Source organism: Oncorhynchus clarkii, chromosome 29 (assembly GCF_045791955.1).
Source record: "Oncorhynchus clarkii lewisi isolate Uvic-CL-2024 chromosome 29, UVic_Ocla_1.0, whole genome shotgun sequence".
Lineage (NCBI taxonomy): Eukaryota > Metazoa > Chordata > Actinopteri > Salmoniformes > Salmonidae > Oncorhynchus > Oncorhynchus clarkii.
The window spans coordinates 6,932,147-6,949,932 of NC_092175.1; the positions used below are offsets into that span (position 1 = coordinate 6,932,147).

The following is a 17,786-nucleotide window of genomic DNA, read 5'->3' on the forward strand; positions in this document are numbered from 1 at the left end:
AACTCTTCCCCCAATCACCTTAACCCAACTATCAACTGGCTCACACTCGGGTTAAAACCTCAAACATATTTTGTCTACCTTTGGGCCTTTGTATTTAAAAAAAAAAATCTGTGTGTGTTCCAGCGGTTTACGAGCGGATGCGTGTGGACCAGAGGAAGTTTGGCAAGGCGGCGTGGGCTGCAGCCGTGGACCGCATGGAGCGTCTGCAGTACGCCGTGTCCAAGGAAACACTGCAGCTGATGAGGGCCAAGGAGATCTGCCTGGAGCAGAGGAAACATGGCCTGAAACAGGAGGTACTACTACTACCACTACTACAGTACTACTACTATACTACTACTGTTATAAAAACAATAAAGGAGATCTGCCTGGAGCAGAGGAAACATGGCCTGAAACCGGAGGTACTACTACTACTACTGCTACTACCACTACTACAGTACTACTACTATACTACTACTGTTATAAAAGTAATAAAGGAGATCTGACTGGAGCAGAGGAAACAGCCTGAAACTGGAGGTACTACTAATGCTATAGCACTTTTCCAGACTCTCAAAGCACATTGTATTGGGGAGTCACTCCTCATCCACCACCAATGCCACGGCAGCCATTTTACACCAGATATCTCAACGCACACCAGCTACCCTAGGTCCACAGTACTCTGTCTTTCTGACCATCTCTTTCTCTCTCTCTGGGTGTCTCAGATGCAAAACCTGCAGGAGGGAGAGGATGCCATGTTGCGGTTGGACCAGATGGAGGCGCTGTACTATGAGCTCCAGCTGCAGCTCTATGACATCCAGGCTGAGGTGCTGCGCTGTGAGGAACTGCTGCTCAATGCCCAGCTCACCAGTCTACGCAGACAGATCACTGGTAATACTACACACTTTATACCTGTTGCTGCTAACGAACATTCCGACCAGGAACTGCTGCTTAACGGCCAACGCACCGGTCTACGCAGACAGATCACTGGTGGACAATAATATTATACACTAGCGATACTGCGGTACCAGATTTTCCTTGTCGAAAACGAAAACACAAAGCAGACTTCAAATCAAATGTATTTATATAGCCCTTCGTACATCAGCTGATATCTCAAAGTGCTGTACAGAAACCCAGCCTAAAACCCCAAACAGCAAGCAATGCAGGTGTAGAAGCACAGTGGCTAGGAAAATCTCCCTAGAAAGGCCAAAACCTAGGAAGAAACCTAGAGAGGAACTAGGCTATGAGGGGTGGCCAATCCTCTTCTGGCTGTGCCAGGTGGAGGTTATAACAGAACATGGCCAAGATGTTCAAATGTTCATAAATGACCAGCATGGTCAAATAATAATAATCACAGTAGTTGTCGAGGGTGGAACAAGTCAGCACTTCAGCACTTAACTCTATGGTCCTTTAAAACCTACTTATGTAAAATATTGAGCTCGTCAAATAAACAAATGTGACTCTGGGCGACAACACAAGGCTATTTTTTTTCCATCATTAAGACTGTTTTCTTAATGAAATTTAGTCCACTTCATGTTTTGTTTCCTTTGCTTCCTTACTTCCTAGTATCGCGATACAGATATCGTGACAACACTACTATACACATATACCTGTTGCTGTTAATCAACACTTCTGCCTGTTATAACCGCTCAGCTCCAGAGACTCTGTAGAAAGACTGTGGCCTACTGTACTAAACAGTGATCCTTTCTGTGTCCTCTCTCCCTCAGAGCGCCAGGATGAGGTGGTGTATTATGATGCGTATGAGAGTCCTGATGCCATGCAGGGGGTGGAGGAACCCTCAGCTCCCCCTCCGTCTCTTCGAGACGAGTTTAGCCAGCTGCAGCAGAGGACCAGACAGCTAGAGGCACGCAGGGGACGCATCACCACCAAGAAGGTCTACCTTAAGAACAAAAAGGTAATTAGCAACCAATCACTTGCTTACCTCTGGACTTGCTAACCAATGAAAGCCTGCCCCGAAAACAAAAAGGAAGCAGAAAACCAATACTTTGTTTACGTCTTACATCCTCCTGTAATGTGTTGGCTCTAATATGTCTTGTTTACCTAAAACCAGGAGATCTGTATCATCAACCACAACCAGAAGATACAGCAACGCCAGGGTAGTCAGGACGACCAGACATCACATCAAGCGCTGCAACAGGTACGTTGTCTTTCATTAGTGTTTGTGTTTGAGATTCCCTATAAACTCGCCACTTCGATACAGCTACAGTTGAAGTCGGGAAGTTTACGTACGCTTAGGTTGGAGTCATTAAAACGTGTTTTTTAACCACTCCACAAATTTCTTGTTAACCTCTCTGGCACCAGTGGGACGGTAGCGCCCCATCTCGACAACAGCAAGTGAAATTGCAGGGCGCCAAATTCAAAACAACAGAAATCCCATAATTATTACTCAAACATACAAGTATTGTACACCACTTTAAAGATAAACTTCTTGTAAATCCAACCACAGTGTCCGATTTCAAAAAGACTTTACGGTGAAAGCACACCATCTGATTATGTAAGGTCAGCGCCTAGTCACAGAAAACCATACAGCCATTGTCCAGCCAAGGAGAGGGCTCACAAAAGTCAGAAATAGCGATTAAATTAATTACTAACCTTTGATGATCTTCATCAGATGGCACTCACAGGACTTCATGTTACAAAATAAATGTGTGTTTTGTTCGATAAAGTTAATCTTTATGTCCAAAAACCTCAGTTGAAATTGGCGCATTATGTACAGTAATCATTGTCTCAAACAAACATCTGTTGAAAGTGTAGAGATTCACATCAAATTACAGAAATACTCATCATAAACATTGATGAAAGATACAAGGGTTTAACATACGATTAAAGATAAACTTCTCCTTAATGCAACCGCTGTGTCAGATTTCAAAAAGGCTTTACGGCAAAGGCACACCATGCGATTATGTTAGGTCAGCGCCTAGCCACAGAAAACCATACAGCCATTTTCCAGCCAAGGAGAGGTGTCACAAAAGTCATTAAAATGAATCACTTACCTTTGATGATCTTCATCTGGTGGCACTCCCAGGTCTCCATGTTAGACAATAAATGTTAGTTTTGTTTGATAATGTCCATCTTTATGTCCAAAAACCTCAGATCAGTAATCCAAAGGCACAATGTGCGCTCACAATATCCAGACGAAAAGTTTTTAAAAAAGTACAATAAAAGTTCGTAGAAACATGTCAAACGAAGTTTAAAATCAAGTCTCATGTTGTTTTTGTCATAAATAATCAATAATATTTCAATCGGACAAAAGCTTCGTCAATAAAAAAGGTAAACAAGAAATGCGCACTCCCGATCACGCAATGGGCTCATGGATGGAAATTTCCACTGTCCACTCATTGAAAGTGCTGTATCTCCCTCATTTTTCAGAGTAAAAGCCTGAAACAATGCCTAAAGACTGGCCACATGTAGAAGAAGCCATAGAGATCGTGAACTGGGTCCTAAGTCTTTGTATGGTGGATAGGCTTTCAATGGAAAAACAGCCTTTCAAAATAATAGTACTTCCTGGTTGGATTTTCCTCTGGTTTTCGCCTGCCGTATCAGTTCTATTATACTCACAGACACTATTTTAACAGTTTTGGAAACTTTAGAGCGTTTCTATCTACTAATTATATGCATATCCTAGCTTCTCGGCCTGAGTAGCAGGCAGCTTAATTTGGGCACGCTTTTCATCCAAAATTCCAAATGCTGCCCCCTACCCTAGTGAAGTTAACACACTATAGTTTTGGCAAGTCAGTTAGGACATCTACTTTGTGCATGACACAAGTAATTTTTCCAACAATTGTTTACAGACATTTTTTTATTTTTTACCTTAACCAGGCAAGTCAGTTAAGAACACATTCTTAAATTCGCTCTAACCACTAGGCTACCCTGCCGCCCATTTCACTTATCAGTCACTGTATCACAATTCCAGTGGGTCAGAAGTTTACATACACTAACTCGACTGTGCCTTTAAACAGCTTGGAAAATTCCAGAGAAATTATGTCATGGCTTTAGAAGCTTTTAATTGACATAATTTGAGCCAATTGGAGATGTACCTGTGGATGTATTTCAAGGCCTACCTTCAAACTCTTTGCTTGACATCATTGGAAAATCAAAAGAAATCAGCCAAGACCTCAGGAAAAAAATTGTAGACCTCCACAAGTCTGGTTCATCCTTGGGAGCAATTTCCAAATGCCTGAAGGTACCACGTTCATCTGTACAAACAATAGTACACAAGTATAAACACCATGGGACCACACAGCTGTCATACCGCTCAGGAAGGAGACGCGTTCTGTCTCCTAGAGATGAACGTACTGTGGTGCGAAAAGTGCAAATCAATCCCAGAACAACAGCAAAGGAACTTGGGAAGATGCTGGAGGAAACAGGTACAAAAGTATCTATATCCACAGTTAAACGAGTCCTATATTGACATAACCTGAAAGGCTGCTCAGCAAGGAAGAAGCCACTGCTCCAAAACCGCCATAAAAAGCCAGACTACGTTTTGCAACTGCACATGGGGACAAAGATCATACTTTTTGGAGAAATGTCCTCTGGTCTGTTGAAACAAAAATAGAACTGTTTGGCCATAATGACCATCGTCATGTTTGTGGAAAAAGGGTGAGGCTTGCAAACCGAAGAACACCATCCCAACCGCGAAGCACGGTGGTGGCAGCATCATGTTGTGGGGGTTCTTTGTTGCAGGAGGGACTTCATGAGGGAGGAAAATTATGTGGATATATTGAAGCAACATCTCAAGACATCAGTCAACATAAAGCAAAATCTACAATGGAATGGTTCAAAAATAAACATATCCAGGTGTTAGAATGGCTAAGTCAAAGTCCAGACCTGAATCCAATCGAGAATCTGTGGAAAGAACTGAAAACTGCTGTTCACAAATGCTCTCCATCCAACCTCACTGAGCTCGAGCTGTTTTGCAAGGAGGAATGGGAAAAAATTTCAGTCTCTCGATGTGCAAAACTGATAGAGACATACCCTAAGCGACTTACAGCTGTAATCGCAGCAAAAGGTGGCGCTACAAAGTATTAACTTAAGGGGGCTGAATAATTTTGCACGCCCAATTTTTCAGTTTTTGATTTGTTAAAAAAGTTTGAAATATCCAATAAATGTCGTTCCACTTCATGATTGTGTCCCACTTGTTGTTGATTCTTCACAAAAAAATACAGTTTTATATCTTTATGTTTGAAGCCTGAAATGTGTCAAAAGGTCGCAAAGTTCAAGGGGGCCGAATACTTTCGCAAGGCACTGTATATTGAAGCAAAATCTCAAGACATCAGTTAAAGCTTGGTCGCAAATGGGTCTTCCAAATGGACAATGACCCAAGCATACTTCCAAAGCTGTGGCAAAATGGCTTAAGGACAACAAAGTCAAGGTATTGGAGTGGCCATCACAAAGCCCTGACTTCAATCCTATAGAAAATGTGTGGGCAGAACTGAAAAAGAGTGTGCGAGCAAGGAGGCCTATAAACCTGACTCAGTTACACCAACTCTGTTAGGAGGAATTGTCCAAAATTCACCCAACTTATTGTGGGAAGCTTGTGGAAGGCTACCCGAAATGTTTGACCCAAGTTAAACAATTCAAAGGCAATGCTACCAAATACTAATTGAGTGTACAGTCGTGGCCCAAAGTTTTGAGAATGACACAAATATTAATTTTCACAAAGTCTGCTGCCTCAGTTTGTATGATGGCAATTTGCATATACTCCAGAATGTTACGAAGATTGAACAGATGAATTGCAATTATTTGCAAAGTCCTTCTTTGCCATGCAAATGAACTGAATACCCAAAAACATTTCCACTGCATTTCAGCCCTGCCACAAATGGACCAGCTGATTATCTCGTTAACACAGGTGTGAGTGTTGACGAGGACAAGGCTGGAGACCACTCTGTCATGCTGATTGAGTTCGAATAACAGACTGGAAGCTTCAAAAGGAGGGTGGTGCTTGGAATCATTGTTCTTCCGCTGTCAATCATGGTTACCTGCAAGGAAACACATGCCGTCATCAATGATTTGCACAAAAAGGGCTTCACAGGCAAGGATATTGCTGCCAGTAAGACTGCACCTAAATCAACCATTTATCGGATCATCAAGAACTTCATGGAGAGCGGTTAAATTGTTGTGAAGAAGGCTTCAGGGCGCCCAAGAAAGTCCAGCAAGCGCCAGGACCGTCTCCTAAAGTTGATTCGGCTGTGGGATCGGGGCACCACCAGTACAGAGCTTGCTCAGGAATGGCAGCAGGCAGGTGTGAGTGCATCTGCACGCACAGTGAGGCGAAGACTTTTGGAGGATGGCCTGGTGTCAAGAAGGGCAGCCAAGAAGCCACTTCTCTCCAGGAAAAACATCAGGGACAGACTGATATTCTGCGAAAGGTACATGGATTGAACTGCTGAGGACTGGGGTAAAGTCATTTTTCCTGATGAATCCCCTTTCCGATTGTTTGGGGCATCTGGAAAAAAGCTTGTCCGGAGAAGACAAGGTGAGCACTACCATCAGTCCTGTGGTAAAGCATACAACAGTAAAGCATCCTGAGACCATTCATGTGTGGGGTTGCTTCTCAGCCAAGGGAGTGGGCTCACTCACAATTTTGCCTAAGAACACAGCTATGAATAAAGAATGGTACCAACACATCCTCAGAGAGCAACTTCTCCCAACCATCCAGGAACAGTTTGGTGACGAACAATGCATTTTCCAGCATGATGGAGCACCTTGCCATAAGGTAAAAGTGATAACTAAGTGGCTCGAGGAACAAAACATCAATATTTTGGGTCCATGGCTAGGAACCCCCCGACCTTTATCCCATTGAGAACTTGTGGTCAATCCTCAAGAGACGGGTGGACAAACAGAAACCCACAAATTCTGACAAACTCCAAGCATTGATTATGCAAGAATGGGCTGCCATCAGTCAGGATGTGGCCCAGAAGTTAATTGACAGCATGCCAGGGTGGATTGCAGAGGTCTTGAAAAAGAAGGGTCAACACTGCAAATATTGACTCTTTGCATCAACTTCATGTAATTGTCAATAAAAGCCTTTGACACTTATGAAATGCTTGTAATTATACTTCAATGTTCCATAGTAACATCTGACAAAAATATCTAAAGACGCTGAAACAACGTTGCAGAATATAATATTTGTGTCATTCTCAAAACTTTTGGCCACGACTGTAAACTTCTGACCCACTGGGAATGGGATGGAAGAAGTAAAAGCTGAAATAAATCATTCTCTCTACTATTATTCTGACATTTCACATTCTTCAAATAAAGTGGTGATCCTAACTGACCTAAGACAGGGAATTTTTACTTGGATTAAATGTCAGAAATTGTGAAATACTACACCTGAGCCAAATACTTTAAATGTATGTAAACTTCCGACTTCAACTGTATGTGACTTACGTAGCAGGTTAGGAGAATTAATGTGGCAGGTTAAGGATAATTAATGTGGCAGGTTAGGAGAATTAATGTGGCAGGTTAGGATAATTAATGTGGCAGGTTAGGAGAATTAGGTTAAGGTTAGGAAAAGGGTTAGGGTTAGCGAAAATGCTTTCCTAACCTTCTGCGAAAAGTCACTTCTGGTCATAACTGTATGGAAGTGGCGTGTTTTCAAGGAGTCCCGTTTGTGTTGATTCAGTATAACAGGGATGATGGTGAGTATTGTTCTTCATCTTATCTGTGTTTCTCCGTAGCGAGGGGAGGAGCAGGAGGAAGAGGAGGAGGAGAGGAGTAACACCAAAATGAGTCTGGATAGATCAAGAACTCTGGACAGACTACGCAGCTTCAAACAGGTGAGGTCGCCGCTACCTCTGAAGAACACTCAAACTCTCATGCTGTGTTTAGACTCGGGTCATGTTGTAACTGTTGGTTCTGTCGGTTGCAGCGTTTCCCTGGTCAGGTGACTCTGAAGTCCAGCAGACTGCTTATGTCTCACGGCCAGTCCCGGAAGAAAACCATCTCCTCCTCCCCCCTCTCCCCTGCGGGGAGGCCTGAGACCCTAGCTGCCAGTGTCCAGACAGACACCGCTGACCTCTCAGAACTCTCTGCCCCTTCCTCTGATGCCTGTGGTCACCAGAGTGTCTCTCTAACCCTGCTAGGTGGTGCCACTGGGCCTCTCTCTGCCCCCTCCTCTCTAACTCCTCTCTCAGTGCTCCCGTCCTCTGCACCTCCACCACCTCCTCCTCCCCCACCCCCTCCCTCCTTAGAGGACCTCTCCAGTGAAGGAGGGGAGCGGGCTCACCCCACTAGCCCAGTTCGCCAGTCCAAATCTGGGTTGGATTCAGAGCCTCTCCCTCTGGCTCCTTTCTCCCCACGGTTCTTTGACAGCAGTCAGCTGCAGACAGCCAGGAAGAAACTGAAGAAGACCGCCTCGCTGGACTCCTCACAGTGGAGGAGAGGTGAGTCATGACAACATACTATTACTAATAATGTATTTTAAAGGAATATTTCTAAATGAGAAATTGACTTGATTTTTCCTCTGACATTGTTCCATTCTCCCATCTCTACAGCGAGTTCCCCCATGGACGAGGTCCTGAACTCCCTCAAGCGAGGCAGCTTCCACCTGCGGAAGGCAGAGCTCCGGGTCCTAGCCCCCGATCCAGACGATGACGAGAGCAACAACATCCTGGCCCAGATCAGGCAGGGCGTTAGGCTGAGGAAGGTGCGGACGCGGCCGGACCAGCAGCGGCACCCCAAGGGCTCGTTCCCCCACTCTGCCGACGCTCTGACCCGCTCCATCCACGAAGCCCTGAGACGCATCAAGGAGGCTTCGCCTGAGTCCGAGTCTGAGGACGAGGGCCTGCCCTGCACCGACTGGGACTCTGACCTTTGATCTCAGCCTGCTACTATCTACTATTTCTGGCTCCACACGGACAGACCCAGAAAGCGGTGTAGAGATGTTTCCTGATGTCTTTTTTCTTCAGAAAATAGGTCAGAAGTAACTTTTTCTTACTGTTTCTTCTCGTCTTTGAAATGGACCACTAGCCTTTCCTCCTGGTTTTCTATGTTGTGCTCCTCCTGCTCTATCCCAAGTCAAGCACATTGAGATCCTTGTGATGGAAGTCACTATGGAAATGAAATTCCTTCATTCGATTCCTTCATTGTCCTGTACCAAGTGGGGGAATAAGGGCCCCTTGTCAGTGCACCGACTAGAAAGCTAGGGTTCTGGGATCACGTATGTAGACTGAACTATGAGGTTGGAGAGTTGAACTGTAGGTTGCTGTGGTGCGTTTGCTTTTACATGTGACAGGATTGAGCGTTTTCTTCAACGTTTATTCAACCCCCTGCAGAATAAGGTGTGTTATTGCTTGGCTGGAACAAAAGCTTGCACCCACATGGGTGAGCTTGGCCACCCCTGGTATTGGGGTTGAGAAGTCACGATGATGTTCTCTGTAAGATCGGAGCCCTGACAGCCAGCCAAAGTATCCAGCTCTACCCAGGTGTCATTCATTCCATATACCATATTAATATTCATGAAGTGTGTTGTTTCTGTTGACATTTTTTTAAGTTTGCTTTTACCTTTTACGGTCATTTTTATTTCCAAAGGAGTGTTTTTTTTTTTACTGCCTTGTTTTTACTGCTATTATTTTCCAAGCGAGTCCACTAGTACCGGTTTTACCAGGAGTCGCTTCATGTTTTTAATCTACGTTTGACTATTTTATCCGTTTTTATATCTAAGAGTTGAACTGAAACGATTCTTGCACTGTATGAAGGACACAATGAAGAAAGAATGCTGTACTGTTAGCAACTGAAGGACTGAGAGTGCACAACTGCTGTCCAAATTGTTTGGCCAGGTCATAGTACTGTATTTTTCCAGCACCATCTTCAGTGGTCTTGAAAAACAGTCACATAGAAATGTATGGTGCTGATATGATTGTCTGTCATATAGAATAGGGATCCTGTCAGCTCCATTCATCATATTTCTATCTGTGTGTTTACCTCACTGAATCCACCAGTGGTGTGGTAACTAACCTCAGTGAGTTAGTGGACTGAGCATATGGAGCTCATGCTGTGTCTTTATGGCAAGTGGTCAAAATCCAATCATGTGACTTTCTGCAGCATCCAGATCTCTGGCTGTGTCTCAGTATGAAGTGGGTTCCTCGTCTCCTCTCCATCTGCACTGATCTATAAAGCGTGGGTAGGTGACAGCAACATAGTGGAATTAGCTTTCCACTTTCTTAGTGCAGATGGAGAGAAGTTTAGGAGTCTAGAGGCAGTCATTTTAGTTATGAGATGCCCTCCTAGTCCTGTCTCGTGTTCTCGGTAGACAGGTTTTTATAGTATGTATATCTGTTGGGAAATCACTCATTTTCATCATTGTATTTATGTATGTTTTCTTTTATACATATCTTTGTCTAATCCAAATGTATTATTAGTTTCCATTTTTAACCATCTAATCTTATTTCTGTCTTCAGCTAACTCTACAGTTTCACCTATGACCTTATGCATGTGGCTGGCCTGGTCTGATTTGAAGATGAATCTGTCACTAGATAAGTGCAATATTAAACTGAAAAATGTATTATAATGTAATCAAGTGTACATCCTGAAAATACATTGGCATGCTTAAAAACGTATTTATTGAGTAACTTTTGTTTTAAGAAATGGAGTAAGGATTTATAAAGCAATACCACACAATTTAATGTGCTTTTTAAGATGATTTGTTTTGCATTTGACTCGTCTTTTCCCGTCATCGCATTCCTAACTGCTTTATATATATATATATATCCCAGTTATTTTTTCCCTTCAAAATAAAACAAAGTACCAAAATGTCTCCCTGTCCTGTTCTTTGACTTGGCATCACAGAGCCATTAGAACTCAGCGTTTGGCCAAACCAGCCAGCCTTCTGTTGGGCCTAGCACATCCACGTCAACCACAAACAGTAATTCATAAAAATACTGCCAGATGACCCCCTTTAGGCAGTAAGTGGATGTGATTTTAACTGGTCTCTACAGAGAAGAATGTACAGATTAGACAACCAAAGAAATGAGCAACATTCAGATGAGTGAAAATGGGGAAAATATTACACAACCCTCATTTGTTTAAATTGTTTTTTTATTTTACTATAAACTGAAAATTACAATTGTGTTTAAGCATGTGGCATAATCAACATTTAAAATTATTACTCAAACGTTTCTCCCCTTTCAAACTGTAGAAGTTCAGATCATAAATGAAATGCTATAAAGCCAACTCACTCAGACACCCCATTTAAGTCTCCCAAAGATACTAGAACCAACAACAAGCCCTTAAAGGTCGACGTTGGGCAAAAACTGAAAAATAATGGCTTTAAACTGTATAACTGATCACTGCGCCATCATACCAGGTCAATGCTTAAAAACTTAAATAATTGGATGAATAAGATATTTGGCTAAAGAAGTGTTCTTACCAATCTCTACAGCTTCCACCCAAAAACAAATCGGTCGCAGCGCACGACACATCACCAAAGGCACACCCCATTTCTGTTTGAGAAAGGGGCAGTGTCTGACCACTTTTCGTGCCCAAAGTTGACCTTTAAATAGTGTTCTTCACATATACATATAGTTATAATTTTTTATACATTATCACAGATTTTTGGCAATAGTAAATCCCACAAAAGTACCGTAGTTAGTTACCATTGATCCATATTTGTACCAAAGGCAACGTCAACAAAATTCACATTCTGTACAGGAAAATATTTTGGCAAAAGGAAAGAAAGTCTCTCTGCAAACCTCACCTGCTATGCACAAATTACTATAAATCCATTAGCTTTTTAAATAGTTCAAACATATTGCCAGTCTTTTTTTCTCATACCTAAAAAAAAACAACCAACCTTGATACCCACATATCAGACATTAAAAAAAACAAGAGTAAGTGACAAACATCTTTGTTTGATACAATTCTCATTAAAATCTGTGGTTATAATATATCTGGAATAATAAATAAAGGGAAAACACCATGAACCAATCAATCATTGCACTTCCAAGTCGCAACAGAAACAAGGGGAGGGAAAATAAAGAAAAAAAAATATCATTGTTTTGGATTCACCCAAACATACAATTCCATTTTCACAAGAGCACTATAAACTTGTTATATTAGTATTTGTAATAAAAAAGTTTATAGAAAGGAAAGACTTTTGTAGTCGCTGCTGAGCCATACCCCAGCGTCTGGGCTCGGAGTAGCGTTGTTTCTTTGTCTCTCCTAACATTTCCCAGAAGAAGAGGAAATTACCTGAAAGTGAGACTTCAACATGTTTATTTTTCTTCTGGATACTCCCTCTTTGTATTGCTCATTTAGTATAGAAGGTTGTCCAAGATCTGTTCTCAATCTCGGACAATATACCAGATTCTTCTTCAATCTCCATGGTAACATTGTGATAGGAGGGAGGACATTGGGAGCGTTTAATAAAGTGACTGGGAGGTCATCTGTCTGACCTCTGACCCTTAGTCCTAGTCCAGTGTCAGATGGGGCCTCAGAGCGAACGGCCATAGAGTCCAGTGAAACGCTGTAAAGACCAGTGAGTCTGACTCCATTTCCATGACATCTGATCATCTGACTGTCCTTTTGGCTGACATTGATATCTCCATAGTAAACAGAGCAATAGTAGTACTGTAGTCATAACGGAATAAGAAACCAGTAGATGTATAATAGTTCAAAAACAGACCTGAATGTGTGGCGGACGACAGCGTCAACAATAATAGCAAAACATCCACCAGCGAGCGACTCTGGATGAACTGAACTGAACTTTGCACCAAATAAAATGTAGAAAATGAGCGTTTCCTTTTACCTGTTCAAAGTCTGTGATGGAAGAAAAACCCTGAAGCAAAATAACCCATATTCAACATCCCCTCCTATGGAATGCTAGCCAGACTCCGCAATTTTTTGTTGTTGTTGAAAATACAGTGCATTCGGAAAGTATTCAGACCCCTTGGCTTTTTCCACATGTTGTTACGTTACAGCCTTATTCTAAACTGGATTATATAAAAAATGTTACTCATCAATCTACACACAATAACCCATAATAACAAAGCGAAAAAAAGATTGACAAATTTGGCAAATGTATTAAATATAAAAAACAGAATTTACATACGTATTCAGATCCTTTGGTATGAGACTCAAAATTGACCTCTGTTGCATCCTGTTTCCATTGATCATCTTTGAGATGTTTCTACAACTTGGAGTCCACCTGTGGTAAATTCAATTGATTGGACATGATTTGGAAAGGCGCACACCTGTCTATCTATATAAGGTCCCACAGTTGACAGTGCATGTCAGAGCAAAAACCAAGCCATGGGGTCAAAGGAATTGTCCGTAGAGCTCCGAGACAGGATTGTGTCGAGGCACAGATCTGGGAAAGGGTACAACAAAATGTCTGCTGCATTGAAGGTCTCTAAGAACACAGTGCCTGCATTGAAGGTCCCCAAGACTCTTCCTAGAGCTGGCCGCCCTGCCAAACTGAGCAATCAGGGGAGGGCGGCCTTGGTCAGGGAGAACCCGATGGTCACTCTGACAGAGCTCCACAGTGCCTATGTGAAGATGGGAGAACCTTCTAGAAGGACAACCGTCTCTGCAGCACTCCAACAATCAGGCCTTTATGGCAGAGTTGCCAGACAGAAGTCTCTCCTCAGTAAAAGCACACGACAGCGCACTTGAAGTTTGCCAAAAGGCACCTAAAGGACTCTCAGACCATGAAAAACAAAATTATCTGGTCTGATGAAACCCAGATTGAACTCTTTGGCCTAAATGCCAAGTGTCACGTCTGGAGGAAACCTGGCACCATCCTGCTGTGGGGATGTTTTTCAGCGGCAGGTACTGGGAGACTAGTCAGGATCGAAAGAAAGATGAATGGAGCAAAGTACAGAGAGACCCTTGATGAAAACCTGCTCAAGAGCTCTCAGAACCTCAGACTGGGCCGAAGGTTCATCTTCCAACAGGACAACGGCCCTAAGCACACAGCCAAGACAACGCAGGAGTTGTTTCGGGACAAGTCTGAATGTCCTTGAGTGGTCCAGCCAGAGCCTGGACTTGAACCTGGGCTCGAACATCTCTGAAGACCTGAAAATAGCTGTGTAGTGACCCTCCCGATCCAACCTGACAGAGCTTGAGAGGATCTGCAGAGAATAATGGGAGAAACTCCCCAAATACAGGTGTGCCAAGCTTGTAGTGTCATACCCGATTTGAAGGTGCTTCAACAAAGTACTGAGAAAGGGTCTGAATACTTACGTAATTGTGATATTCATTTTTTTTGCAAAAAAATTCTAAAAACCCGTTTTTGCTTTGTCATTATGGGGTATTGCGTGTAGATTGATGGCGAAAAAAAATATTTTTTTTTTTAGAATAAGGCTGTAACCTAACAAAATGTGGAAAAAAATCAAGGGGTCTGATTACTTTCCAAATGCACTGTAAATATTTGAGCAGTTTGTAGTCAGAGCGTAAATAACATTCCACAGGGAGGAAGAAGAAGAGATGGAAGGCAGGGAAGGCAGGGTGTAAGCAAAGCCTCAACAGGACCTCTGTGAAGTGAGTGAGTGTATGTGCATACAGTATACAGGTGTACCAGCATTATGCACATTGTGAACATTAGCCAAAACTAAATCCAAGCGAGCAAGTCTATCTATTTACCACCAATGTGCACGTTTTCAGTAGAGTGGAGCATAATGACTATATGTGTAATAATAACAGAGTGAATATTTTCGTGCAGTGCCTTTGTGCACTGACTAGTAATATTCTCCTGTCACTGTGTTGTTATAATGGTGGTGATGGTGTAGGAATACTGAAGCTCCACCAGGGGGCTCTGTAGTGGCACTTCTCTCCTCTAGCTGCTGCTGCCCTCAATGAGTCTGGCCAGGCTGTCTCTGAGCTCTGTCAGCTCAAAGATCTTCCCGTCCAGCAGCTCCAGCAGGGTGCGCAGACTCTTCCTGAAGGCCTCTCTCTCCAGCTGACTGCCCTCCAGACGCTGCTCTAACTCCACCAGCTGAGCTTCCAACGTCTGGTTCCTCTCCTCCGTCTCCTGGGAGTGGAGGGGGGCAGGTGTTAACATGTGCACACACACACACACACATTCATAAAACACTCACTCGTTAACAGTGAAAACGTAACATTATGATTATAACTACTGTTCCCTGAAGGAGGGGAATGAGGTACAACATACTATGGGGGCGTCGCACTCTCGCGACTTCAGTTGAGGGATCTAAAATCACGCCTGACAAGGCCAATGAAATCTGTGCCTTGCTGGAAGCCCTGCCTTCCCCAGGTGATACGCCATATTCTCAGAACATAACATATTCATGTTCGAGACGCGATTCATGGGAACGTTGCGAGAACATTCACGTGTCCAGTTTTCTGAGGGTGAGGAGAATATCCCATCAACGGTCCCATGAAACGTGTCTAGAACATTCACGTGTCCAGTTTTCTGAGGGTGAGGAGAATATCCCATCAACGGTCCCATGAAACGTGTCTAGAACATTCACGTGTCCAGTTTTCTGAGGGTGAGGAGAAAATCCCATCAACGGTCCCATAAAACGTGTCTAGAACATTCATATCTTATGTTCTGAGAACATGGCAACCATGTTCTGTGTATGTTTGGTGGGACATTGATTGAATATTCTCCTAACCCAACAGAAAACTGGACACATGAATGTTCTTGCAACGTTCCCATGAAACGTGTCTAGAACATTCATGTCATAAGTTTTAAGAACATAGTAACTACGTTCTGGGTAAGTTATATTGTGTAACAGTATAGACTTTACGTCCGTCCCCTCTCCCCGAATAGGGCGCGAACCAGGGACGCTCTGCACACATCAACAGTCACGCTCGAAGCATCGTTACCCATCGCTCAACAAAAGCCGCAGCCCTTGCAGAGCAAGGGGAACAACTACTTCAAGGTCTCAGAGCGAGTGATGTCACCGATTGAAACGCTATTAGCGCACACCACCGCTAACTAGCTAGCCATTTCACATCGGTTACAAATTGGACATTACGGGAATGGTCTCTTGGACATATTTATTGCACATCCCAGGAACATGCCTATGAAGATTTTAGTTAATGACCTAATGGGAACTACGGGAATGTTTGTTGTTAGCTGAGACCCCTTTTCGAAGAAAGGAAATACCGTCTGTAGCAGCCATCCGACAAAGAAACCACTCGGAGACGGCAGGATATTGCCTCCCCCAAAACGGACACCAAGGCCTTGGGAACAGTCGACGTGATGACGGCCCAGGAGCGTGAGGGGCGCGCAACAAATTGTAGCCTGTAACCCGACATCACCGTTCGCATGATCCAGAGAAACACTGTGCATGCGCGCCATTGGTCAGAGCAGACAGCAAGCCTCCTGTCAAGTGCCATCTGAAGGGGCGCTACGCCTTCTTGTGGACTGGAAGAGATGGGATATTTTTTTGTTTCGACCACCATGTGTCTGAACGTGGAGAAGGGACACTTTATTGAACCCACATGTGGGAGACGCAACACATTTGGTACCTGTGAACACTGTGGAACTTTGAGTTGACACAACTGTGTTTATGCGCCAAGGTTTGCCTGGAACCCGGGCCAGGCTGTGTTCACGGACTCCGGCAATCAGTGACGTACCCCGATTGGCAGTGCCCCTTGTTGGTACTTCTGTCACAGCGAGCCTGCCACGGTTTTAGCCGGTGACTGGCTGGCACCCAGCGCTGGACCCGTACGCATTAAAAATAGACCCAGGAAAACCGCTATCATAAAGGTTATCATACACACTAGCCATAGGTACCGGCGCCTCAGCACCTTGCAACTCAGCTGGAAAAGGGCCAGATAGCTTTGAAAAACCCCTTCTGTGGTAAAAAACGGGCGATTCGTAATAGAATCTAATTCCCCAGGAATGAAACCAATTATAGAACCCATAACAGTGTATCACTAAGCACCTCATAGGGACTAGTGAGCAATGAGCCACCTATGGGGGAGGACTGCCCCCTTGTGGACAGAGAGTAAATCCACTAACTTATTACCATCACCCTGGGGAGATTGATATACAGTGCCCTCAGAAAGTATTCATAACGCATGGCTTGTTCCACATTTTGTTGTGTTACCGCGTGATTTCTAAACGGATTAAATATATATTCTTCACACACACACACACACACACACACACACACACACACACACACACAACTACCCCATAATGACAAAGTAAAAACAAGTTTTAGAAATTATTACTGCCACCCCCATGCTTCACGGTTGGGATGGTGTTCTTCGGTTTGCAAGCCTCCCCCTTTTTCCTCCAAACATAACGAAGTTTGAAGGTAGGCCTTGAAATGCATCCACAGGCACACTTCAAATTGACTCAAATTATGTCAATTAGCATATCAGAAGCTTTTAAAGCCATTACATAATTTTCGGGAATTGTCCTAGTTGTTTATAGGCACAGTCAACTTAGTGTATGTAAACCTCTGACCCACTGGAATTGTGATACAGTGAATTAATCCATCTGTAAACAATAGTTGGAAAATGTACTTGTGTCATGCACTAACTGACTTGCCAAAACTATAGTATGTTAACAAAACATTTGTGGAGTGTTTGCAAAACAAGTTATAATGACTCCAACCTAAGTGTATGTAAACTTCCGACTTCAACAGTATTTATAATTGAAGGCACACTTAACCAGCATGGCTACCACAGCATTCTGCAGCAATAAGCCATCCCATCTGGTTGCCATGTTCTCAGAACATAAGATATGAATGTTCTAGGCAAGTTTCAGGGGAACATTTCTAGAACATTCATGTGTTCAGTTTTCTTTGGGTTAGGAAAATATTCCATCAATGTCCCACAGCTCCAGGCTGTGTAAGGGCTATTTGACCAAGAAG

General features: G+C 43.3%; 2 protein-coding genes across 3 annotated transcripts in view; one reads left to right on the plus strand and one right to left on the minus strand.

Moving 5' to 3' along the window:
• The window catches only part of LOC139388775 (junction-mediating and -regulatory protein-like), a 49,132-nt gene extending 38,386 nt beyond the window's left edge, over window positions 1-10,746 (plus strand). The window contains exons 4-10 of the mRNA XM_071135690.1: window positions 124-293; window positions 699-864; window positions 1,701-1,888; window positions 2,045-2,131; window positions 7,674-7,772; window positions 7,865-8,378; window positions 8,490-10,746. Of these exons, the coding sequence (XP_070991791.1) occupies window positions 124-293; window positions 699-864; window positions 1,701-1,888; window positions 2,045-2,131; window positions 7,674-7,772; window positions 7,865-8,378; window positions 8,490-8,812 (1,547 nt within the window). The 3' untranslated portion in view covers window positions 8,813-10,746. The remainder of the gene's footprint in view (window positions 1-123; window positions 294-698; window positions 865-1,700; window positions 1,889-2,044; window positions 2,132-7,673; window positions 7,773-7,864; window positions 8,379-8,489) is intronic.
• Window positions 10,747-11,013: 267 nt separating this feature from the next.
• LOC139388776 (homer protein homolog 1-like) overlaps window positions 11,014-17,786 on the minus strand; it is a 73,480-nt gene continuing 66,707 nt past the window's right edge. Inside the window, exons 9-10 of one of the 2 annotated variants that reach the window (XM_071135692.1) lie at window positions 14,385-14,962; window positions 11,014-12,879 (exon numbers count right to left, since the gene is read on the minus strand). In XM_071135692.1, the coding sequence (XP_070991793.1) occupies window positions 14,768-14,962 (195 nt within the window). In that variant the 3' untranslated portion in view covers window positions 11,014-12,879; window positions 14,385-14,767. Of the gene's footprint in view, window positions 12,880-12,946; window positions 14,963-17,786 lie in introns of both variants that reach the window. The other variant, XM_071135691.1, reaches the window with a different exon arrangement.